The sequence below is a fragment of the Sander lucioperca genome, chromosome 11, assembly GCF_008315115.2.
Source record: "Sander lucioperca isolate FBNREF2018 chromosome 11, SLUC_FBN_1.2, whole genome shotgun sequence".
NCBI lineage: Eukaryota > Metazoa > Chordata > Actinopteri > Perciformes > Percidae > Sander > Sander lucioperca.
Window position 1 is genome coordinate 1762245 of NC_050183.1, and position 27056 is coordinate 1789300.

The window sequence follows — 27056 nt, forward strand, 5'->3', positions numbered from 1 at the left end:
AACACAATTAGGAACAGAAATTGGCTGTAAGCAGAATGCTCACTTATGCTACCAGGCCTTTCCTGTTCTACTGTATTTTTTTTCAGAGGCCGCCAAATTGTTCTTTTTTTGCATCGTTTTAATAAACAACAAACAAACATGCACGATTTCAATATGCAGCAGCTCAGGTACAGTGTTTTGTAAAAAAAAAAAAATAATGACAGACTTTCTCCCCACTCTGTGCTGTATATGAATTCTCTCTTGAATGAAGGCATATTTTGTTCTTCCATTTGCTCTTATATGTTGTAAAACACGCGCTGCAGCTATTTGCACTCAGGAGAGACTTGTGTACTCTGTGTTTCTTCTTAATACATGTACTTTAACAAAGCAGTATTGTACGTCCTATTTAGTCTTTTGTATCACTTGGTAAAAGATTGATGTATCTACAGCAACTTGTACTTCTGCAATAAATTCACTTGGCTGAATTTGACAAAGACCTAAATCTTTCATATTGCAGATTTTTCTGTTTATTGGCACTGTATTGGCAATTGTAAGTGGGAAATGTTAAACATGTTTATCAAAAACATTCATATACACATGCCTTAATTGGATTACCTTGTAGTGAATAGATACTGACAGCATAACAACAGTCCACAGATGTACACATTGATCTTCATAATACATTCACACCCGGTAAGATATTATTTGTCTGTCTCTGTTGTAGGCGGACTATGAAACCTAAAAAATCTCCTACATTCATCTCCCTGTGTTCATTTATAGTAAGTTAAATTGTGAGGTAATGGTGAGAGACTATCCTATTTTGGAAACTACTGCATCAGACTAAAGGATCCCAAACTTTTTTTTTATGTCATGAACTCCCAAGTTTGTACACTAGGCTGCAACCATTAACTTGATAAATGAATTCACATTCATGTGTAGGGGTGCACGATTCAGAAAATGTCATGATTCAATGCAATATCGATTTTTCAGGCTCAAGATTCGATTCAAAATTAACTTTCGATTCAAAAACAATTCTCGATTTAAAAAAAAAAAAAAAAAAAAAAAAAGGATTCACAGTCTGTAATGGCGTTTTTCCATTACATGGTACCTGCTCGCCTCGCCTCAACTCGATTCGACGCACTGTGCATCCGTTTTCCGTTGCAGATTTTAGTACCGCCTCAGCGTGGCTGGTCCTCATAGCGGCGGCGCAGTAAACTGCCGTGACCTAACGCGACACACACCGAAGGTGTGTTGTTGTTGCCACAGCCAGAGTAGTTACTTTTCCCATGTGATTGCAGTAGACATAGAATTTTTTTTATTAAAAAATATGAATCGATTTTGAATTGGTAGAGTTTGAATCGCGATTCGAATGTGAATCAATTTTTTGCACACCCCTATTCATATGTGTATTACCTCATTGTGCAGTCCTCTAGCTTAACCAGACCCCCTGGAACCCGCTCAAGGGCCCCTGTAGGTCCTTGAACCCTACTTTTGGTAACCCTGTGCTCTGCTCGCTGCAGGTTACACCCACTCCTCCTCGCTGCAGCTTCCTCTGCATCCTCCCTTCATGCTCTCGACTCAGCTACCGCCAGGGTTCCTTAGGTACTTTACTGACGGACTGATAGATCACAGTGGCGAAGAAAAAACACTGATCAACTTTACACTTAGTGGAATTAAACACAAAAAACTTCGCTTTTGTGGTTGAATGCTGCGATCACAGACACGACGCGATTGGAGTGAGAAAACGCGCAAAAAAGTTTCAACACGACTAATTCAGGTATAAAGAAAAAGTCCATTCGTTCTGCTTATTTATGCCTGATTAATATATGAAAGCACAGTACGATGGAATTACGTTCCATTCTCAGCTAATAGATTTTTTTTTTTTCAGGATGCACTTGTTATTGTTCCCAAAAATAGGCCTGCTGGTAAGTAGCTTACTTGATCTTTGTTTACGTTTTCATTCCTGCAGTACGATATTTTAGACAAATGCATGTCGACTTTTTTTTAGACAAAGTTGTGTAAAGTCCCAATAATTGACTAATTTCTCAGAATTGAGCACAAAATGCATAAGGCTCACCGTGTGGAATGGTTATTTTCTAAACAGGCTTTGCAGGTTGTGAAGATGTAAATAAAAGCCATAATAGTCTTACTATGGATTTATTTTGTTCATGTCGTTATGGGTGTTTTTTCTCTTTGTATTATATTTGTGGATGTTTAAATATGCCCTGTGACCAAGAGAGTTTCTTATCGCCTTATTCCACGTTGTATGCATTATTTTATTCCTCAAGGTTCCTGTTTAATAGTAAGCACCTATTAACCAGAAACGTTTTGTGGCGAGTTTAGAAAAAAAAACAAACTGGCTATTGATTGGCTAGGAAGTCAATTAAAATTATCCGTCAGTCAACGTTCTCATAGTGTCCTAAATTACTGCGCGAAGTAAAATAGCACCTAATTAACTTCTCTTTTATGCTGCAGGTGTCGCTCACTAGTGAAATGAATCATGTAAACTTCATACAAACATTTGAAAATAAAGATTTGAACATAGCCTGGGTGTTTTCCTTTAATATTGTTGCATATATATGAATAATATGGTGCAGGCCTGAAAATAGATGAAGTGTTCCATTAGACAACGGGCTTGGCGGAGGAAACGCCCGTTATACGTTAATTAAGACACCTGTTGTGTATATTGCCTCATTATAACAATATATTATGTTTGCTTCATACCAGCAATAACCTTATACTTGTGTTTCAGGTTTGTTTCCACAGCTATATATCAGGTGAGTCACTTTCTATTTTTCTTTTCAGTTGAACACCATTTCATTGAAGGCAGCACCAAGGTGGCAGTAAGCACCAAGTAGACCAAGTAGCTAACCTAGCTAGTCCATCTGACCTAGCAAGTAACCCACTAGTCAGCCAGTGTGTGACAGGTGGCAATGTTCAACAGCATGCCACTTGTCTGTCATAGGTCAGAAAAGGAAAAGGATGAGATATTTCCATCATGGCTGATGCCTGTTGTATGCTCATTTCTTTGCTCATAAAAAACCTAAGTGGAATTCAGATCTGTGTTTGTGATGGGCGGACCCCTTCGAGGTGATACATGTAAATGTTTTAAACCTTTCGAGTTTTGATACTTTTAGCAAAATATGCCTTTAGTTTCTCTGTGACACTCGCCCCACAACACTTCTCTTTAATGCATTACCAGTCACCAGGTATAAGTTAACATTAATAAAGATAATTAGGGCCACCAACTACATATGCATCTCTTGATGCGTCCAACTCCTAATATTTGCATCCAATAGCGGAGGGAAATGCACATTAATTCCCATTTTATTTTGTAGATTTTCTGAATATTCAATTCAAATTTGCAGTAGATTTGGATGGAGATAAGACTTGAGTGTTTGACCTGTTCTCACAGGTACCATTAGTCATTTTATTTTAACAGGGGTGCTGCTCTACCACTTTAACCCACATGCCAAAACATTGATTATATCATGGACCCCTAGTCAGATATGATCTGAACAGAATAAGAATGTCCTTGGGATGTCAGAATCAAATCAAAACAGCCATTTCAGTCTCTCCACTAATGCTTCTAATCTTCTTTGATCAGCCTTTACACTGGAAACTAGAAAACTGACATATGATGAGTCCTACTATGAGTATGTGCCTGATCGCCTGCAGTGGAACGATGCAGGGGAATTGTGTAACCAGCGCTCTGGGGCCTTAGCCACTGTCTCCAACCCAGTGGAGAAGCAAGAGCTAACCAGCTTTTTAACATCTTTAAACATCACTCTGCCTGTGTGGATTGCCAGGAATGTCATGACACGTCTGACAAGTAGGTTCAGTGTGCTGTTTGAAAAACGTTATATTCACATGATGTCTTTCTTTTTAAATAGTATGCTCATTGTTTCCAAGACACCTTTCCACCTACTCACTGGCTTAACAAAAGGGTTATAGAAAATGAAATGGGACTGACGATGATGCCATACAAAACTCTTACCCAAAGTGAATACATGTTTAAAGTAGTATTAGGACCACAATGTGGAATTTTATGATTAGGTTCTATCTTTTCCGAGAGCTGTGGCAGGATTTTTTCCTTCATAGTAATGCCTCTTTCTGCTGTCTGTGTGTGGTGAAACTAAAGGTTCCTCCGAGACCCTGATTCTGGAGTTCACCGGGCGTTCAGACAGAAAGCATGCCCGTCTCCTGCACAAGTTCCCCTCCATGGACTCCGTGACTGTTTGCACCCGTCTCCGCTTCGATCCAAATTGCTTCGGAATTTCCACCATCTTTTCTTACTCCATCCAGTCATATATTAATGAGTTCCAGCTCCGCGTGAATCTGATCCAGGGCAAACGTGTGCAGCTGGCTCTGCTGGTCCATGGCATTCATGGATCTTACCAAGAAGCCTTCGACCACGACGACTCCTGGCATTCGGTGTGCATTTCTTGGAACCAGAATGGTGGACGCTGGGCACTATTTACTGACGGCCTTGTGGTCTCTAGGGGTGATGGCCTAGGTTCTAACAGCATTGGCCCTGATGGCCTTTTCATCATTGGACAGGAGCAGGACACCTTTGGGGGTTCATTTAAGAAGGATGAGTCATTCTCAGGGAGCATCACAGAGCTGCACATATGGGACCGGGTACTGAACAGCAGCGAAATCTACACCATGGAAAAGGAGTGTTCACCAGTTTCCTCCGGGCTGGTGTTCAAGTGGAGTGGAGCAGCCATGGAAATAGAGTCCTCCCTTACGAAGCTATGGAGAGACATCCCATGTCAAGGTACATTTGTTTTGAATGGATGCAGCATGAGGACAGAAAGAAGCTGAATGTTCAATCCAGATATAATCTAAGATCAAAAGCTAATTTAATCACAAAGTACAGTGAAGTACAAACATAATTTAAACCATAAAATACAGAAGATAAGCAGCAATCTGCAAGGTCCAGTGGTATGGTTAAGCATTACTTCAAATGATGTTTACAGTTAAGAAAGTTTGGCACTAGGGCCGGGTGGGGTTGCTATGCAGAAAAAACAATCACATAGAGACCATTTGAAAGTCATTTTGGACTACACACTTTTCAGTAACATGCCAAGATCTGAGCTGGCCTGATGTGGTAAACCCCACCCATCTGGCATTCCAAGCAGGGTATAATAAATGCTCTGAAATTAATTACTGATAGAACTAGACCCAAATCTGCTCTGACTCTTTTTCATCCTCCTCTACACCTGCACTCCTCATCTCTCGTATCAGCCCCCAATCATGACCTCATTTAAATAGACGTTGGTCTTAAATACTTGGAATTGCATGCTTTAAGTAGTTGTTGTAAATAGTGATATCACTAAAACTGTTTTCAACTAATCTATTTGAAATAGGGAAACAGTTAAATAGTTAGGGAAATAGTTACAGTGAAGTACACAATAAGAGAAAAGTAGGTCACGAAACCTACTTCAAAAAGTAAATTAAATCTGTTATCTAAAAACGGAATAAGTTCAAATCTGTCAGACTACTGTTACTTAAAGAAATGTCCTGATCTATAGCTACAATTCCTCAGTGTTTGAAAAGACTTTTCACATTCACACATTTCATTAATAAATATATTTGCTAACCTCACCTTCAAATTCATGTTGAAGCTTCTCTTAAGCACATAATCTGGCAGTTTCCACTGGAATGAATAGAAAGCAGCGGCTGCTATGTAAATTCAGTGATAGTATTGGTCAACACAACCGTAGTTATTGTGCACTGTGAAGCTGTATTATGTAGGAAAAGATAAACATCATTTTACGGCTCGGTATTGGCAGATCCAGATCCAAATCCTTTCTGAATTTGTTGCATGCCTTGGCAAACTTACGTACACGCAGTAAACAAACAAACACACACACACACACACACACACACACACACACACACACACTTTCCAGCATTAACCACTACTGGAAGTTGAATGATATAGAAGAAAAGAGGAAATCTCTGTCTTTTTGCTCTCCCTTGCTCTCCCCCTCCAATGAATAGGGGAGACGGTGACCAAGTTACAATTGGCAAACTCGAGGGCTGCTAATGGTTCTTGTAAATGTTTTGTGAATCACGTCACTCTGAATCCCACCCTTCAAAACAAACTTCTCTCATTCTGAGATCATGCTCCCCAATGAGCAATGAGAGTCCACAACACTACCTCCTGGAACTGAACAGCAGAAAGGATAGTGCACTTGCACTCCTTTAGTCATTTTCAGTTGCAGTGTAGGAATGTATTTGTTTTAACTTTTATCTTTTAATAATCAACTTACAGACAGAGTCAGGCTATGTGTACAGTAGCTGTTGACTGATCCTTTGATCTTTCAGTTCTGGGATGTTAACCAACATGGTAGTACATGGTGTCCTGTCAGCCTTATGCTTACAACCACACTAAGGTTGTTATCTTAAAAATAACAAATTATTTTTGTCTGTGACAGATCTTTCCATCACAATGACCATGATTGTTTCATAACTTTAACCAAGTGTTAATCCTAGTCTCGCATTGCCAGACCTGTCTCCACAGCACTATCCTTGCCTAAACTTCACTGTATGTTATTTGGTATTGCATCACAATTGTCCTAACTTTAACCAGCCTCAGCTGAACCATACTTTGTTTGCCATGACCACAACATTTCCCTAACTTTAACCACATTTATGTTGCACACACATAGTCGTACACTTGCCACAGGGACAGCACATCAGAAAACATATTTTTGCATCCTTTTGCATTGTTATGACAACTAGCCTCGCTTTGCCAGACCCTCCTCCAAAGCTCTGCTAAGGAGGGTCTAGCTAGTCCACACAGCATTCCGAGATGGGAGAAAAACGTGCTCTGGTTTATTAGCATTTCTTTAAACCAGTCACAATCGTCATGGGCGGCGCTTAGCACCGGCAGCAGGCCCGGTGTCGCTGCAAAATAGCCTCGGGAAGGAACTTGTTTTGGTGGAACGTGTACGTTCAAAAGTTGTTTTAGTCGTGAAACAGAAAACTCAGATTGGACAGACAGTCTAGTAGCTGTCTGGATTTACCCTGCAGAGATCTGAGGAGCAGTTAACCATAGTCCTCATAAATCCATCAACATTTGAAATTCCAACACAAAGAAAGGGGAAGGTAGTGGACATCCGGCCTAAAAGAGTGAAATCCGGCGTAATTTCCAACGGCAACGGAGCAATCGTTGCCACCGTGGACAATGTCGTGGATAAAGACTATTGACTACTGACAACTAACTTGTCTAAGCATTTTGGCTCAGTGAGTTTTAGCTCTACAACAACAATACGGAAAAAATGTTGGAGGGAAACAAATTTAAGGAACATCGGAAATGTATTACATATAACATGTTATGATAGTGCTGTATAGTTTTATGTTGACGTTACATCATATCTTGTAACTCTTGTGGCTAATGAAACCTGTGTGATTTTCCTGCCTTGAATTACATCCTAAGCTGTGATTTTGTCTTTGCAAGATTTCTGAAGTGTAGCATTATGCACACTGTGACTGACATGACATTCAGTCTTGATGAGTCCCTCTTTCATTTTCAAGATTTTAACATTAAGAATAACCTTCACTATTTTCTTCACTAGGAAACTTCACTGTGTTAGCAAATTCGGTGGATTCCCTCCTGGATGGAAATTCTTTGCAGAATCAAACATTCTCCTTTGAGTTGTTCAACGGCCCTGAGTCTGATGAGGATTGTGGCATCTTTGACCCTGTTATTGGGAGCTGGGGTCTAGCCAAGTGTGTCTCATTCAGAGGGGCTGTTTGCCAGTTTAAGAAAGGTACCAATAATAATAATAATGCATTTTATTCTTGATGTAATTTGATGATTTGCTCTGCTGTGAGAAATAATGAAAATAGAGCATTACCTTAACATGGCCTTGCGATTCAATGCATTCGTCCTGTAGTAAATGCTACCCGTGCATAGTTTAGAATTTTTAATTGTTGTTGACACTGTGTCGACATAGGAGCGTTGGATCTATGGACATTTCTAAGGCTGTAGTTTGTTGTCTTGCTGCTTTAGATTGCATTATAATGTATTATATGTGTCTGTTTCTGTCTGCAGAAGTGCTGGATGTTATCAGTTTACCAAAGACACCATTCTTCAGTAGATTGAGCAAGAATTCTCTGACCAAACCTGTGAGTTGGACAGTTTAGCTGTCTGTAGCACATCATCACTTGAGTGGTACAGTAGCCTATGATGAAAATACTACATAATAGATAATAAAATAAATAAATTAACAACACTGGATAGTTTTGGGCAGGGCTGTAGTACTTGAGTCCGGACTCGGACTCGAGTCCAGAGTCGAGGCGCTTTTTTTTGTTGTCTTGGATTCGTCTTGGACTCGTTGGTTATTTGGACGCGGACTTGTCAAGGACTTGGCCATTGGACTCGCCAAATATTGTAGTTGGTCTTGACTGAGTCCAGCACTATATGCTTTTGTTCTAAAGTAACTTCCTCCTTCAAAACAAAACCATTGATGAAGCGCGCTCGTTCAGAAAACAGGTATTAGTTTAATTCATAATCCATCTAGAACAGGCATCGAGATTGGTCGCCTGGTATACACCTGGCTGCATCATATACCTCAATCATCAGGTATCAATTATTTTCATTGTGGCCACAGACACAATGTCAGTGAACACTTTGTACTATGAATTCTTCAGGACAAGTAATAAGTTCAAGAAAGGGAACATTTTCATTTTATACTTAAAGTAAATAATATGGCCTAATTTGATCCTATTGTTTGTTACTCTGCACTTGCTTTTCAATTATTACAAATACTAAAGTAAATTTATCATCTTAAAATAGAAGATATACTGTCTCTCACATCACATAAATTATAAACAAACAGGTAATTAAGTGGTCTTGAAGAGGATTTTTTTCCCTGTCTCTGTATTGACTGTCTCTCATTTGGACTCGGTTATGACTTGGACTTGAACCTCTTTGGATTTGGTCTTGACTCGGTCTTGACTAGTCCTGGGCTTGGACTTGTCTTGGACTCGACAAAGGGTGACTTGACTACAGCCCTGGTTTTAGGACTAACTTACTGGGTCAAAATCCTAAACGGAAGTGATTGTGATCATAAGATGTGTAGATAGGGAATTGGTGAATTAGCAGCATTGCATTACAACAACCTTAACACAGGTCAATAAAGTGAAATATGTATCCATCCTTTTCCTCAGGTGATGGTGGAGCTGAGCGTTAATGCCTCTGGGGACAGAGATCTGGCCTTGCTGCAGCAGCTGACCCAGGCTGTTCTGCATGTGGTGGAGGTCGGTGGCCCTAACCTCCTCACCTCCAGTGATGTTCTCTACCTCACCCAGATGATTGAGACAGACCTGACTGCACTGGCTAGTTCTCACTCTGCTGGAACTGGCGCAGCAGAAGTCATGGTGTCCATTGCTACCGACTACGTAAAGGCGGCAAGTTTGATGCTGGATCCCCACATGGCTACACAGTGGATGGGCCTGACAGAGGATGGGGTGAGGGGGTGACCTCTGTTTATCTGTATTTGCTATGTTCCCCCCCCCCCAAATAAATCTCTAAGGTTTAATTTGTATTGAAGAGTATGTTTTTACAGTTAGAGTTTTTTATCAGAATCCAATCAAAAGTAGGGCTGAACGATTTTTGAAAATAATCTAATTGCGATTTTTTTCCCAAATATTGCGATTCGATTTTTTTTTTTTAAGCTTTGTCTTCTGTATTATTCAACAAAGACAAAACATAAATCATTTTATAGTATGAACAACACACAATTACACACTAGACAGTTAAAAAAGTAAAAATATAGTATATACACACACACACACACACACACACACACACACACACACACACACACACACACCAGTGTAATTTTTTACAGTGCACAGAGAGGAGCTGCCTCCAGCCCCTCCCCCTCGTGAAGTTGCGTGCTGCCGTGTGCACTTGTTCAGAGAGGCTATCGTTGCGTTAGCTAGTTGCTGGTGTTCTTGCCGTGGGATTAACTGTACTAATAAAACCGTTGAAACACCGCGGCCACGCTGCTGTGAAAGCTCCCCGAACGTCATTTATCAGAGTCTGGTTGTTACCCCTCTCAGTGGCAGCTCCTCCACTCCATATCTTTATAACGGAGCTAACCGCTACCTGGAGCTAACAGCTAATCGGAGCTAGTTGCCAACCGAGCCTTCAGTTCTGCGTTCCTGTATCCATTAACTGCACGTATGGACTCGAACCAGAATAAAACCCTTCATTTTATTAAAATGGCTGTAAAAGTTTTAAACTACAACTCAGTTGTTTGAATGACAGAAATCAGCTCAAGGTACAGTGTAGCGTTAGCGTGCTAGTTGATGCTTTCTCTGCGGAGTGCAGACTGATTTGCTCTCACGAGTCATGTGACCAAATCGCAGCCTTTGCGATTAGGAAATCGCGTTTTAACATATCGCGATATTATCGCAAATGCAATTAATCGTTCAGCCCTAATCAAAAGTCACTTTTATCTAGCAAGGTCTCCACTGTGTTTATTTTGCATATTTGGTCCCACTTTGAGGGATGAGGTAGAATAATTATCTCAACTTTCTTAACCCTGAGAAGTCATCCTTTGTCCTCCATGAATCTCAATTTTTGTTGTTGGGTCTGTTTTTCTTGCACAGGTCAGCGTGGGACCATTCACTATTGTCCAGAGCATTGACAGTCTTGCTGAAACTCTTGCAGACATACTATCTGCTGAGAGAAAAGGCTTTACTCTTTCTACCAAGAACATAGGTAATGATATAATATATAATATATATATACTACCGGTCACAAGTTTGGGGTCACTGTTGTAGAAAGAAGTGGCTGATCTTTAATGCAATGTCTACATTGCCCTTTATCAGCAACCATTCATCCAATGTTCCAAAGGCACATTCTGTTTACTAATCTGATATCATTTTAAAAGGCTAACTGAGAAAACATTGGAGAACCCTTTTGCAATTATGTAAGCACATAATGTAATCTGAAAACTGCTGCCCTGATTAAAAAAACACATATATATATTAGGGCTGTCAGCATTAACGCGTTAATTGCGATGCGATTAAGGGCCGAGCATAACGCGTTAATTTTTTTTAATCGCATGCCGCCATTTATTAATTTATTTTCACTTCACTCGGCTTTGCGTCGTGCCTAACAGGCTACTATTTTGCCGTACTTCCTTGTGACACATCCTGCTACTGCAGGAATAGCAATGCGGATTTCGGTGCCTCATTCTGGTGCCAGTGATATGCCTGCACTTCTCTCTGATGCTCTGAAACAGACGTTACAGGCAACAGAAACATTGCTGCACGTGACGCTAGTTAACACTACACTCAACAGCAGCTAACGTTAGCCTACCGCTAGCTAGTAGCTGGATTAAACACGGTTACAATGCTGACAGCTAACGCTAAATGGTATAAAGTTTGTCTGTATTTCACTGTAGACGATTCCGACACCGGGATGTAACAATCTGCAGCTGCTGTTGTTGGAAAAACACAGACAGACAGAAACTGGTAATTTACGGCCTTGTGGTGCATTAAAAGTTGTTGTTAAATGCCCTTTTCCCATCTGGTGGTTGTTTTTGTCATTCAACAGCTATTTACTAGTGAAATAAGTTATTGTTATAGTGATTACATTATTATTAAGCATTTAATTTTGACGATATGGCCTTAGCAATAAACAAGCCATTCTTTAATGTCGCCAACTGTTTAGTACCCTTCTTTTTTTAACTTTCTTAAAAAGTATCGGTTCAGGCACCGTTTAAATATATAATAAACAAATACAAATCTTAAAATCAAGTTCATAAAGTCATTTTCTTTGCATTCATTTGATTCCCAATCAAGATACACTGGTAAGAATTGCTTTCCATTGTTAATATGTACTTAAAAACAGTTCTGAAATCTGAAATACAAAATAATGGAATTTTAATCATGTGATAAAACATGTGATTAATCGTGATTAACTATAGAAATTCAACGATTAATCGCGATTAAGAAAATGTAATCGTTTGACACCCCTAATATGTATATATATATGTGTTTATGTATATGTGTGTAACAAAGAAAATATGTATACTAATTGATTACCGGTATTTGTCGTGAGTTAGTTCAAAGATACAGGCATAGTTTCAGTGGTCATCAAAGTTGATGGAGAAATTGTAGAAATATGAAAAATGGTATTTCACTGCAGCTGACTGACACATTTCAATTGCAGAAAAAAAGGCCAGCATACTTGTGATGTGCAGATTGCAGCAATCAATACTGCAATTCCATTTATTCATGTTTATATTTAGGCTATTCTGACATTTTTAGTTGTATTGCACACCTTCATCTCCTTGTTTTGTTTACACTGGTGACGTGTTCAGAATTCACGGAATAATTTTACACTGATATGTCTACAATGTATAATGTTATTAGCTCTTAGCTTTGTAACACAGATAAATAAAGAATATTCTTACATTTCTTCTCATGGTTACTATTATTGTTAATCTGTCTCTATTGTCTGGCTGTCCTCTGCTGTCTTTGCTACCAGATGTGTACATGAAGTGGCAAAAGCTGTCTCAAGTGAACTGTAGTCAAGTCTTCAAGCCAGCTGCAGTCGGCTCTCACAGCGCGAGCAGCCGTGTTCAGGATGAGTTGCTTATCCCTGACACTGAGCTCCAGAGAATACACACATTGGGTAGGAAACACACACACACATTAAAAGGCACGTGTCATAGACTTAACCCAAATGAGAAGGGAAAATGTATGTGCTCAAACCCTCACATTTTAAAATGTACAAATGCTACATACGCACATATTACATGTGTATTACATGATTTGGTCCATAAACAGCATGCACATGTGCTCACACAAACTTCTTCCTACTGCTTCCAATTACACACTGTGGTTGTTCTAAGTGTCAATCTGTGTCCAAATGTGACCCACCATCACACTGAATAAATGCATCCCCATTTATTCTTTGCTGACTAAATGGAGATTTAAAAAACTTGATTGAGTATTGTCATGGTAATCTTAATCTTCTGTTTTAGTTGTCTTACCATAACTATGCCTCAACCATACTGAGAAAATTATTGTAGAAAACTTATTTTTAAAATGTTCTGCCTGGTGATGGGATTATGAATTAAGATACTGAAGCTACGCTATGAGGCATGCATATTTGTGCAGCACATATCAGCTCATTCTTAATCAAACTAAAAGATAACTTGCCTTCATCTAATGGCTAAACTATTTTAATCAACTTGAAAATAAAGCCTTTATACTCTACGTCCTTCAAGAAGTTGTAGATTTCATTGGTACAAATCATCTATTAATCTAACTCTAGAAACATTCAAATTGTATTTGATACTTATTAAAGGATTACATAACATTAAATAATTAACTGAATCAGTTGATTTTGTTAATTATGTTAATATCAATAATACTACAGGTTACAATACAATATATGATTACATAATGTTACATTCTTTGCTGTAGAGGTTTTCCTATCATACTTTGTCTAATTGTTTCCAGAATATGGAACCGAGTTAGGACTAGAAAATATGATTAAAATCTAAAATAATTGACAGACAATTTGGAAGCAGAACTTTCAGCAGAATGGGTACGTGAACAATGTGCTTGCATCTATTGGATGTGTGAACGTAGTGTTTGAAGTGTGACACTGTGAAGCTGAAATTATGCTCTGCACAGTATGTTGAATCACATAAGGATAACAAATAAATCTTCACTGCTCCTCTCTCTAATCAGGGTACGAGGAAGTGATGTTTATTCATACCCACTACAGCCATCTGAGTGAGATAGTGTCTGGAGCACAGGAGCCTCCACTCAGTCAAGAGAAAGTGAAAAGGTTGCCTGTTGTCTTCTCTTATGTTATTTGGTTTCAATAAGGTGTGCTTGCGCTTTTACTCTCATCATTTTGAAAGAGTAGCGATCATTCGGACAGTGAATAACAGTAGTTTGGATTGAAGTTTATTTTAGATATATATGACATTTAATTTGTAAGACAGATGTAAGTTGTGACCATTGTCTGCCTTCCCAGAATTCTCCCAGGTCACCTGGCTTCTGTTGTCATATCAGCCACCGTCCGTGATGCCTCCAAGGCCCAAACCATCCCTGTGGCCGTCAAATACACACTTTCTTCATCACACGTGGTATAGTCTATTGTTCAGGGGGGTGTTGCTCAGTATGATTATTAAGCCCTTCATATCAAGCATATATATACAGTATATATATATATATATATATATATATAATTTTTTTTTTTCAATTGATCTGGCAAGGTTCGATTTTTGACAGTTGAGTGATAAACATCACATAGCATATGAGGTTTAAAGCTATAGTGCGTAGTTTATGTCGCACCCATGATGAATTCTAAGTAATGACAACAAAACTGTCGACGCGTCCACATGATACAAGCATTCAGTGATCGCGCACAGACCCCACCCCTCCCCCACGCAATTGCTAGTAGCCAAGGAGGACACAGAGGATTAAAAAAAACATGGACTCTTCAGAAGAGGTAATTATCTTCACTCGAGTTTCTGCGCGGGAAAGTCGCTGGACGACACAATCTTCTCAACATAGCCATACTGAGAAATACAGAGAGAGTTGTGTGGAGCTGATAGTCTTAATTAGCTTTGTATCAACTTTGTATCAACTCATTTATCAATGGCTTGAATGTAACGGACGTCCATTAATATCAAAAAGTTACGCACTACAGCTTTAAGGATGCTAGTTTGAGTCTGCAATGTTGAACAACAAAGGGGGACATTCAGTTCTGGATTGAAACTGAAACTCATGCTGATGGCAAACATTTTGAAAAAAGCAAACATTCTTTTGGAATAGCAGTTGATTTGTTGCCCTTTGATAAACTCACCAAATGCAATATGTCACTACATAAGAATTCTTATCTCCCAGCAAGCAGTACATGGTTTTTATCCATGTCGCTTTTGGCTTGGAGTCCAAGTCAATATATTAAATGAGAAAGAAAACAAGTGCAAACATGTGTTTCTGTTTCTAGGTGGAGTATTCTCAGCGAGTTACTGCCGTTTGTGCCTTTTGGAATTTCAGCTTAATGTAAGTTTGACCAACAATTCAGTCACATAAACATCCCTGATAAATGAATGTGTTATTGCAATAGAGATTGAGGCTGTTGGCTTAATGTTTAACACTAAATGTCTCTGCTCTATGAAAGTAGTTGATGACGGTGTGTTTGTGTTTGTCTGTGCTTATGTATTGTGCTGTATAGGCATAATCATACCAGCAGCTGGTCCAGTGATGGTTGCAGGTTGACCTTGACCGGCTCTGGTGTCACTTCCTGTCTTTGTAACCACACCACCAACTTTGCAGTGCTGATGAATTACCTGGAGTCGAAGGTAACTCATGAGATGTTCTGCGATGCAGTGAGTTAAATCACACATGCTGAAAAAGAGGTTGCATGATGGAAAATGTTAACTATAAATTTGACAGTCAGACCCTTAACTTTAGACTAAGGGTTGAGTGAAATCTTATGTCATATTGATAATATGTGATAGTTGTTTTTTTACTTCTGACCGAAATGATTTACATCTAAATCTTAATGTTGCTGATGTGAAATCTAAATCCAGGTTGTCTTCTTTCATCGTTAAAGTTGTGGATAGGATTTGCAATTTTGTTTGCATTTAGTCGATACACAAATGAATCGATGAGGTAGGAATTCAGTGTATTTGAGAAGGCATCAGATGGATCAAACCTGCGATAGTTTGACAACATTCTCCGCTCTCTGTCCCTCATTTCTACCTCTCCTTTCTGTCCCAGTGGAGTCCTGAGGAAGAGCTTATTTTGACCAAGCTGACATTCATCGGCTCTGGTGCGTCTCTGTGTGCACTGGTGGTTACCTTGATGCTGTTCACTGTGCTGGAGTGAGTAGCTGATTTTCCTTTCCCGCTAACCTACAATGCCAAACTATCTGCCTGCATGGTTCCTGTCTGTTTGAGCCAATGCACACAACTCCGCTTCAGCCCCCTTTTTTGTGTTATTAAATACATTTAGCATCTATATGTTCTAGGAAAACAAGAGCTGCATTTCAACCTATGTATAAAAGTGTTTTTGATACTAACAGCTTATACATTTGTAATCAATATTTAGATCTGACTATTTCTGTGTCAATAACATAACAGTTGTTTAGTAATAATAACAATGTGACATACTTATGTGGAAGTCAGAAGTGTAGAGTCAGTTTAAGGCAAGGGCTTCTCATTGGCCAATGAAGGACTTTCCAATTAGTTTATTTTGGGAAATTTGGCTCTCAGTTGATCTGGCAATCTAATTTTATCAATACAATTTAAAATCATAGAAATTAGTTCTTGCTGCTACCCATTAGGTAAATATACAATATTTTGTCTGGGGTGGCGCTAACAGGTAAACCACTTATGCATTTTATAGTATTTCTTTAATTTAGGTATGCTGAAACAACATCAGCATTTCACCATTGACTTTCAGATCTCCTCATGGGGTTTGATGTGACACTCTTTCCCATATAGTTAAAGCTGTAGTGCGTAGTTTCTGTCGCCCCCATGAGGAATTTTTAAGTAATGACAACAAAACTGTAGCGCGTACACATGATACAAGCCTTCCATGATCGTGTAGCACCCCTACGCAGCTAAGGAGGACACGGAGGATTACAAAAAACATGATGGACTCTTCAGAAGAGGTAATTATCTTCACTCTAGTTTCTGCGTGCGAAAGTCGCTGGATGACACAATCTTCTGAACATAGCCATACTGAGAAATACAGAGAGAGTTTTGTGGAGCTGATAGTCTTAGTTAGCTTTGTATCAACTCATTTGGCAATGGCTTGAATGTAACGGACGTTCATTAATATCAAAAAGTTACGCACTAAAGCTTTAAAAGAGAGGGTTTACTTATTAGCACAGTATTGCTCGTGCTCTGTTCCTAAGGCTGCTATGAGTATTGACTGGTGCTAATCCAGTAATTACTGTGGTCTACATGTAAGCCCACTCTGAAGGTTTATGGTGGCATTCTGCAGCCGTTAATTAACATTAGGGTCACCGAGGGATCACAATCAGCTGGAAAGGAGATGCCCTGGCAATTTATGACTGTCCTGAAATCAGAGAGTGCAGTCATGCATTTCACACACACACACACACACACACACACACACACACACACACACACACACATACACACACACACACACACACACACACACACACACACAGGCACGCTGGTGTATGATGTACATGCATTTGTGTACTTAAATACACACAACACAAACACAGAGACAAAGGAGAAGTACACATGTCCATAGATGGACGCGTAATCACACCATGAAATTATGGTGAGACAAGCAGTGATGCAGATATTAAATGAGTCTAAATAGGCTGAATCCATCAGGAGGTAATGAGAGGCTCTTGTGTTAATTTACCTCTCTAAACCAGATTCAGCTGTCCATTTAATTTATGTTACCTGAAATGGAAATATTTAACTCGGTGATGCCTTTTAAAGACAGTATGTATTTGTATGAGATGATGTGATGTAAGACTCTGGAACTGTTATATGAGCCATATATACACTGCCTTCCAGCATGATATTGATCAAATATCAGCCCAGCAATAAAACATACTGGAAAACAAATGTAAACAGTAGTTGCAAATTGTGAGTGTAAGCGTAACATGTTAAAATCTCTTAGACAACTCTCACCTTCAAACCAACAATAGAAAGAAAGGAATTAATGAAAAACATAGATCTGGAATGGAATGCAGCAACACAATCAACATGGTGGAACGTTCAGAACAAATAGAATCTATAAACTGATTCAAGGCACTCAAAGCTAACCAGAGTCAGGTCATGTTATAGCCTTGGATATTACAATTTTTAGTCACTACTAAATATTGTAGCTACGCAAATAGGAATCCATCAGCTTGTCAATCAGTCCAACTCTGTGGTACAGAATCAAATATCTTAATGTGAAGTTAAATACAGACAGTCATGGTCGCCAGAGGATGAATCCTATTGGGCTTTGTGATGCCCTCACTTTTGTAGGGCTAGCAATAATAATAATAATAATAATAATAATAATAATAATAATAATAATAACTTTTATTTCTATAGCGCCTTTCAAGAAACCCAAGGACACTTTACAGAATTACTGTGGCTAAGCTAAAGGAGGTTGTAAGCTGTGGTAAACAGGTGGTGTTGGAGTTTTTAAAAAATGTCCAGGGATGTAGCATTTCAGATATCTGCAGGGAGGGTGTTCCAGAGGGTTGGGGCTGCAACACTAAAGGCTCTGTCTCCGAAGGTACAGAGTCTGTTGTGGGGAATGGAGAGCAGGCCAGCGTCTGAGGACCGCAGGTTTCGGGGTGGGGTGTAGGCCAATGGAAGGATTTGTAGGTGAGAAGGAAGATTTTATATGAGATGCGGGACTTAATTGGGAGTCAGTGAAGGTGGATGAGGGCACTACCAGCACTACACATGTCTATTACTTTAGTTTATGACAGGATACTTCTGAAACTAAGGACTGAATCATTGTCAGTCTCAGCGTTGCTTTGAGAATAATGCTTGCTAACATGCTAATATTTTCATGCCAAATGTTACTGTACATGCAAAATGCCTGTTTACATGTTAACATGTGGCCTGTTAATATACTAACATTCAGTCAAGGCTTTAGCTGAGAATAAATATGACACATAAACGTCCTAAAAAAGGGCTACTGTATAAAGAATACGCCCATTTGATTAGATAACATTGTGATCTTTCCTTTTTCATTATTTATACATCCGTCAATTTTTTTTCAGCCCCAATTGGCCGTTAGCATATTGTACGTTAAATTACCAAAACTATCTACTATGCTTTAAAATGTATCATTTTTGTTATCACTGTGTTGTAATACTATCACTTCTAACCATATCTAATTTTACGACAAGATATGTCTAAAAACTTGAAGTTATCCCTGTCTCTGTCCATAGCATTCCCAAATCTGACAGGACGTCCATCCATAAGAACTTGTTCATTGCTCTGATCTGCGCCCAGGTGATTCTGCTCTGCAGCGGCTCAGCCATTCACAACAAGGTACAGGCAACTGATTTTATTTGCCAATCTCTAATGTTGTTACACCAAGGGGCAGACTGGGGACAGTTAAACAGAACTCACTTGCTGTTGTCGGATACAGTATGTGAAAAATACATCCAGTTGGAAGTTGAAAATGGGAGCAACAAAAGATACCTATTTTGTTTAGATACAAGGAAGCATGTTTTGTTCAACAGCAGTTATTAGAAGGAGTTTCACAATAAAATTAGTTTTAATATTTTCATAAAATATTAATTTTCAGTATTTTAAAAATGGTTTTAAATATTATGTTTTCAATTTATTCACTATCCATGGCATTTACAGAAAAAAAGGCTATTGTTGAGACTGGCTGTTAAGCTTTAGTCTACCTTCCTATACATTTAAATGTTAAAGGGATAGTTTGGATCTATTGAAGTGGGGTTGTATGAGGTACAACTATAGTCAGTCAGTGTATCACCTACGATATACTGTATGGCACGCCCCCAGTTGGGAGAGGCAAACAGGAGTCCCGATACGGAAGCTAAGCAATACCAATCCCATGTCCCATGGCACTATGTTTTAAAAGCTACCTTAATGAGACTTGAAATCCAAATCCATACTGGGGGATCCTAGTAAAACAAATGCTTTGGCATTGCAATTTGGAATACATAAGTGGCCACTAATGTCGTATCCATCAGCTAGAACACATGGCTTAGTCTTTCAGCAGTCACTCAATGGCCTGTAGTTGGTTTGACCCCTGGTCATTTGACCCCAGGTCATGTCAGGGTGGGCTTTACCCCTGGGGGCAGGTGGCTGCTTGTTGGAAATTTATCAAGTGGTTTCATAAAGGCTGACTGACCATCAGGAAGGTCATTTTTCAGATTTTAACAACGTTTTAACACATGGTTTCGAGGCAATCCAGAGCTATTTAGGTAACACTTATACAATAAGGTACACAAAAAAGTAGGTAGTTAATGATTAACAAATGAGGAATGAATGAGTAACGAATGGTTAGTTAATGAGTAGTTACTGATTGTGATTCAAGCACAAATGATTAGTTACTTTTAAATGAATGAGTAATGAATGGTTAGTTAATGAGTAGTTACTGATTGACTGTGATTCAAGCACTAATGATTAGTTACCGGTAAACAGACTGGTAGTTACTGTTAAATGAATGAGTAAAAAATGAGGAACTACTGGTTAGTTAATGATTAGTTACTGAATGATGGACTCAAGCACTAATAATTAATTACTGATAAACAGACTGTGTGTTACTGAATTAATGAATCATTAGGAAATCTGTTCATGGGATTTATGGTAATAAAAAGAATAGACATGATATAGGATGATTCTCGTAATATATTTTAATAATGATATTCATAAAACATTGACAAACAAGGTATATTCTGTAGCATTGTCATTGTTGAAGGCTTAAAAGCAATTGTATGCTGCTGCAGGGCATGCTTTAATCCTGCCAACCTGGGTTTTGTGCGCTGTTGAGCAGTAGTTAAAGACCAAAGAAGGATTGATCCTTAGTTAGCTGCTACTTATTAACGAATGATTACCTAACCATTAATTACCATTACTGAAGCATTGTGCGTACCTGCAAATAAAGTGATGCATCATACTGAGTGGTTAATCATTAACGAATGATAAGTTAATGGTAAGTATTATTTATATTTTATAACAGTCCAATCAGTTTCTAAACCGTTTCCAATGATGGCTTTACTACGGTGGCCCTGAAGTGCAAATCACAACAGCAAATCATAAAGCACAACGGCAAATAGGAAAACACGACAGCCAATATGAAAACACTTCAACAAATCATAAAACACAACGGCAAATAGGAAAACACGACAGCAAATAGGAAAATACGACAGAAAATATGAAAACCCGACAGCAAATATGAAAACACTTCAACAAATCATAAAGCACAACGGCAAATAGGAAAACACGACAGCAAATAGGAAAACATGACAGCAAATATGAAAACACGACAGCAAATAGGAAAACACGACAGCAAATAGTAAAACATGACAGCAAATATGAAAACATGACAGCAAATTATTTATATCATATTTGCTGTTGTGTTTTCCTATTTGCTGTTGTGTTTTCCTATTTGCTGTTGTGTTTTCCTATTTTCTGTCGTGTTTCCATATTTGCTGTTGTGTTTTCATATTTGCTGTTGTGTTTTCCTATTTGCCGTTGTGATTTGTTGAAGTGTTTTCCTATTTGCTGTCGTGCTTTCATATTTGCTGTCGTGTTTTCCTATTTGCTGTCGTGTTTTCCTATTTGGCGCTTTGTTTTCCTATTTGCCGTTGTGTTTTATGATTTGCTGTTGCATTTTTCTATTTGCTGTTGTGATTTGCACTTCAGGGCCACCGTACTTTTCAGATGGTTCTGTGTGACAAACCATCTGGCTAGTCGGTTTATGTCTATGGGTCCTGTGTGTGTGTGTGTGTGTGTATATATATATATATATATATATATATATATATATATATATATATATATATATATTACATGTGTAGATCCTAGAGGCATTTTTTTAGTCTATCAGCTAAACTTCCTTTTGGTTCCCACAACCGTCCCTGTTCCTGTGCAAATGTGGATTGAATTTTTGGAGGTAGAAAATTTTTCTCACAAAACTGACCCTTGCAAATTAGAATTCATAGTAATGTGCAATCAACCAAATTCTCCCTTATATGCACTACCAAAAAGGACACTAGGTTCTTGGTATGTACTTTGTGACATGGAAATTTAAGTTAATTAATTTTTACTGTTAAGGGCATGTCACTTAAAAGCCTAATCTAAATGCTTTAAATGTGAAATGTAACATGTGTCTACATGCCTGTGTTGGTGTGTTTGTAGGTGGCGTGTACACTTGTGGCGGCACTGCTCCATCTCTTCTTCATGGCAGCATTTAGCTGGATGCTGGTGGAGGGTCTGCTGCTCTGGAGCAAGGTGGTTGCAGTCAACCTAAGCGAAGAGCGTCACATGAAGTATTACTATCTCATCGGCTGGGGTACAAAGGCTTAAAAATAGCCAAATCACGATTGCCCAATTGTTTTTTTTAATTTATGTTGTTTTGGATTGACATGAATCTGATGATGTCAATTTATTTTATACACCATATTTCTGGGAAATATAAGAAAATACTTTTCTTAAACTATAATAGATTTTTGTCTGATGTTTGTGACCATTTGCATCACAATTGTCTCTTAATGTGGTTTCATTTCCCCCTCCCTTCTGCATTTTGCTCCTAACCCTTATCCTAATTATCTATGTCTTGGTACTTTTATTCTTCTCCTTTATTCTCCTTCACCTCCTCTCTCTGTTTTTCTTTTATTCACCTCCCTCCCTCCAGGTCTGCCGGTATTGATCGTCACCATCACGCTGGCATCAGCCTCAGGCAAATACTCAGCCGACGGCTACTGTTGGCTCAGTGTCCAGAATGGCGTTATCTGGGGCTTTGCTGGGCCCGTCATCTTTATCATCATGGTCAGAAAATTAAATCCTCATCATACCATGTAGTCTGTTCAGGCTGAAATGGTTAAAATATGTAATAAACCATTATATTGGTATTTTCTTTACTTTACTTTACTTTTTCTTCTGTCACTTTTCCTCTGCCTTTTCTCATTTCTGTATCCTCCTATTTTTTCAGGTGAATATCTTGGTACTGACCAGGGTGGTGGTCATCACCATCTCCACAGCCAAGAGAAGGTCCATCATGTTGGCCATGGGAACCAGTCCTGTGGAACAAGCCTATGAGCAAATCAGGTACAAACCACAAGGAGGTGCAATTTGTCCTCTTTTTCCTCTTTTGGAGCAGACAAGCTGTAGTCACTGGGCGTCAAATAAAAAGCAGCTGGAAGATTTTATATTGGATTTGTCATTTTAAAACAGCAAGCCTCATTTATCAAACTATATATGGAATACATTTTGTATGGATTACATTAGTGCTTTTCATATAAAAGGCTTCAATCTTAATTTTTTCATTGTTGACAAGATACAGAAAATATTTAAATTAGTTTTCTGATGTGTTGGGCCAGTATTGGCTTTTTTGAATATAAAAGCTCTTATTGACCTGGCATTTTCATTTATTTCCAATGTGTTGACACAGCGTTATTTCTGAACCCTTGCATCTAAACAGTTTATTAATTATTAGTTTATGATCCTTATACTGAACTGATTGGAAGGGCAAGGACAGTAACAGTTGAAGTGGTATTATTAATAGTATTATGAAGATTGTGCATTTTAGGGGGAACCTCTGAGAATGTGTTGAAGACATATAAATGAAATATCATCTCTCAGCAGCTAATTCAAGTATTGGCCCTAATTCAAGTATTGCTATTTTGAAATGATTGGATGGAAGAATTTCTTATATCTTGCAATGGTGGGATGCAATATATACATTTTAATTTTTTATTTTATATATTTAATCATCTAATACTGTATGTGTTACAGCCTAGGGTTGAATGATAATGAGAAAACAAGCAATAGTTTGGGTTTTGCAATATACAATGAAATACATTTTTTTTTTAAAGTAACTGTATGCTCCTTATCAATCCACACAATATACTTGTTTGCTTGTTTTATTTGTTCTACGTCTGTCTGTTGAATTATTAATGAGGATTGTGATTGGTCATTTATAGTACAGGCAGAGTTTGTAAAATGCAATTCAATTCAAATAACAGTTGCATAACTGTATAACATAAATGCATAACAATTCAAATAACTGCATGGTATTTATCAGATGGACTAGAGCATCTGTGAGATTTCTAATGAAAAGTTAACTTAACTTAACCCTAAACTTACCTTGTCACATTGGGTTCTTTGACTATTGCACTACGATGTCCATGTCAAAACAATTTCTTGTTGAGGCTTATCACTGCTGCTTTTTTTTGGCACTGGTGTTAGCTCATCAGAGTGAAACTGATACAGAAACAGTGAGATCCAGTAGATTTCCCGCAGCAGGCTTGTATATGATCCTATCAGTGAAAATCATTTTAAAGTGTATATGTTTTTTCACTACCTCAGTCCACCGGGGCTCACAGTGGGTGCTTTATGAAGGTTCTCAAAGCCGGCCTTGAACCATTTGGCACCCCTGGGTGGCAGCCGTCTCGGAAACTCAAACACATTCCTCCGCTAAATAAACTAGGGCTTGCCGCCCGCCATGTCACACACGAACACACACACAGCTGGTGCGGTTTGGCGGTCACCTGAGCGGGAAGATAATTCCACTCTAAACAGAATTAAAGCGGATTAAAGGTGGGAAGTTGTCACCCCATGAGCCTTTCCAGCCACACAGTGTTGTATATGGAACAACCAGCCTGCCAAAGCCGCTCAGTTTTGTCCAAAAAGAACTGAAAAGTTGAGAAACCCAGAATTGAGCTAAGGACGATTAGGGACGAAGTACAATTTTTAGGGAATACTTAAATTAATTTTATCATGTTTGGTGTAAGTTCAGCTCAGTCAACCAGTTCAGAGTGTTTATAGTGTGTGTGTGTGTTTGTGTGTGTGTGTGTGTGTGCTTGATAATAATTATATATGTCTGTGTGTTTGTATATTTGCCAATATATGCATATATGCTTACATTTTTGTGCTGTGCTATGATTTGTTTATGTGTGTGTGTATTTAAGTACACAAATGCATGTACATCATACACCAGCGTGTGTGTGTGTGTGTGTGTGTGTGTGTGAACAGGGCGGCAGTGAAAGCAGTGTTGGTGTTGCTGCCCATCCTCGGATTGACATGGGTATGTGGTGTCTTGGTGCCTTTCTCCATTGTCATGGCCTACATCTTCATCCTTCTCAACTCCCTCCAGGTACACATGCACACATGCACACACACACACACACACACACACACACACACACACACACACACACACACACACACACACACACACACACACACACACACACAGCACCAATAGAAAAGAAAAAATAAAATAATTGAAGGGCATAATCTGTGATCCAAATGTTAACATAAGGTTTGCCTCAATACTTGTATTCATTAAATGCAGGATTGAAACAACATTATTGATTTATTTTAATACATTGACTAACAATAAGGAAACTAGAACAACTGAAGTAATCTGGCATACTGTTTTTATAAATGTAAATATACCTCTGTTTGCTATCGTCAAAAATTAAGACCGACTGGGCTTTTGAAATACCTGAATCCTAACATGCATCCCTCTCAGATGTACAGAAGCACTGTTGGTAACAGAAATACAACTTGAGTTTTGCTACCTGAACATTCTTGAAAACAGCCACACATCTGTTATAACCTGTTGTAATAAAGTAGAACAAGTGTAAGACTAAAAAATGCCACAGCTAAAACTTGTGCCTGAGAAACTTCAAATAAACTTCAACAGTTTATAGACTGTAAACTGTTTTTTCTTCTTCAATGAGAAACAGAAAGGTTTTCCATTATACATTGTAATTCTTCCTTTCTCTTGTGGTGAGGGCACACAGACTGTCAAGGTTTTTATTTGTCAGTGTAAAGGCTGAGACAGAAAGCGGGGGGGGGGGGCCTTGGTCTGGCTTGTGTTAAGCAGGTGCTTCATCTTAACAAGGAAAGTTGATTTGTGTTGTTTGTTTGATTATTTCTGCTTTATGTATTCAGAGGTCAGCATTATTTTTGTTGTTTGTGGCTTATCAGCGTTGATTTTCTGCTTTTAGTGCTGAAATTAACGGGTCGTTTTGTCAAAAATTTTGAGAAAGGAATACTTTTTGTAGTCACTGTTAAAATATACATATTAAAATTATAACAAATTCTGCCTCGGGTAGTATACCTTTAGGCATCACAGCTTTATTTGAAAATGAGTAAAAAAAGTAACACCTTTGTTTTCCCACTGCACTGCAGTGATGAAGGAGGAGGTGAGGATGAAATCGTGTAATTCTCTGAATGCGGCAGGCAGCCCCACATTACCCAGCTTCCCCAGCATGTCCAGATCCGCCGCTGCGATTTGTAGTCGTGTTTTAATCAGCTGTATCTTCAATTGAGCTGTATATTTAACGAGAAAATCAATAAAGGTTTTAGCTGCAGTCTGATCATTAAGCAAGGTCCCTAGGTTGCCATAAATAGTTGCTGTTTCCCCCTCATATCTAATTATATTTTTTCCATGTCGGTAGTAATTAATACTGAAGGTTTTTCTAGGCTCTTATTATACGACTTCACTGCTTCACATGTTAACACGTCATATGGATTTCTATTCTGTTTCATGCATCTATCTGTCAGTCTTTGTTCGTTGAGCTGTCCACCTGTCTGTCAGCAATGTTTCTGTTTGTCTGTATGCCCACCTCTCTTGGTCCGTTACTTGTCTGTTAATCTGTCTTTCTGAAAATCTGTTTGATCTGTTAAATGTAACAACACAAAACAGCTGCGTTAATCATTATTTTCTCCTGTCCTGATAGTCATATTGCAAATGAAAGTACACTATGAAACAGAAATTGCAGCTGTGGCCTCCTTATAAGACCCGATCCTTAAACATCTCTTCTCAGCACAACATTAACAACCTAATTTTAAGAAAATACCAACACCTTGCCTTGTGCTACCTCTTTTGCCTGTTGTTGCATTGCTTATTCCATCCCTTTGGTCATGCATGCTGCACAGGGCAAGGAAATACCAATACATTCCTAAAAAAATTAAATAACCTAGATCCTTTGATGTGTTTGTGTTGTGACATTTTGTATAAAAAATCTTGATCCCCAGAGGATGACACCACCAAGAAATTGACATTTGTGGTTCTGAGTGGAATATCTTAACAAACTATTGATGGATATTTACAGATAGTTCAGCAAGTCAAACTTTTGTATTCAGTGAAATATCAAAACAGCTAGAGTGAAATGTCTATGGGAAGGATTTCTGGGAAATTTACAGATTCCTGCTCTGTTAGGATCCGACTGAAATTGTTGATCCCCTGACTTTTCCCTCAGTGTCACACGTTGACATTTTTTGTTTTTTATTGAAATGTCTCAACAAATATTGGATAGATTGCAGTGAAATTTAATACAGACATTTATCTTCCCCAGGGAA

The 27056-nt window shown here is 38.5% G+C and overlaps 1 protein-coding gene across 3 annotated transcripts in view; it reads left to right on the plus strand.

Annotated features, from left to right (window-relative positions):
• Window positions 1-1459: 1459 nt before the first annotated feature.
• The window catches only part of LOC116055217 (adhesion G-protein coupled receptor D2), a 101188-nt gene continuing 75591 nt past the window's right edge, over window positions 1460-27056 (plus strand). The window contains exons 1-20 of one of the 3 annotated variants that reach the window (XM_036006946.1): window positions 1460-1756; window positions 1868-1904; window positions 2732-2756; window positions 3587-3811; window positions 4121-4759; window positions 7569-7763; window positions 8048-8121; window positions 9166-9465; window positions 10615-10726; window positions 12503-12649; window positions 13717-13816; window positions 14009-14120; window positions 14987-15042; window positions 15215-15341; window positions 15763-15866; window positions 18932-19034; window positions 21882-22035; window positions 22378-22511; window positions 22675-22790; window positions 24717-24837. In XM_036006946.1, coding sequence (XP_035862839.1) covers window positions 1869-1904; window positions 2732-2756; window positions 3587-3811; window positions 4121-4759; window positions 7569-7763; window positions 8048-8121; window positions 9166-9465; window positions 10615-10726; window positions 12503-12649; window positions 13717-13816; window positions 14009-14120; window positions 14987-15042; window positions 15215-15341; window positions 15763-15866; window positions 18932-19034; window positions 21882-22035; window positions 22378-22511; window positions 22675-22790; window positions 24717-24837 — 2880 coding nt within the window. In that variant the 5' untranslated portion in view covers window positions 1460-1756; window position 1868. The remainder of the gene's footprint in view (window positions 1757-1867; window positions 1905-2731; window positions 2757-3586; window positions 3812-4120; window positions 4760-7568; window positions 7764-8047; window positions 8122-9165; window positions 9466-10614; window positions 10727-12502; window positions 12650-13716; window positions 13817-14008; window positions 14121-14986; window positions 15043-15214; window positions 15342-15762; window positions 15867-18931; window positions 19035-21881; window positions 22036-22377; window positions 22512-22674; window positions 22791-24716; window positions 24838-27056) is intronic. The other 2 variants (XM_031307035.2, XM_031307036.2) reach the window with 2 other exon arrangements.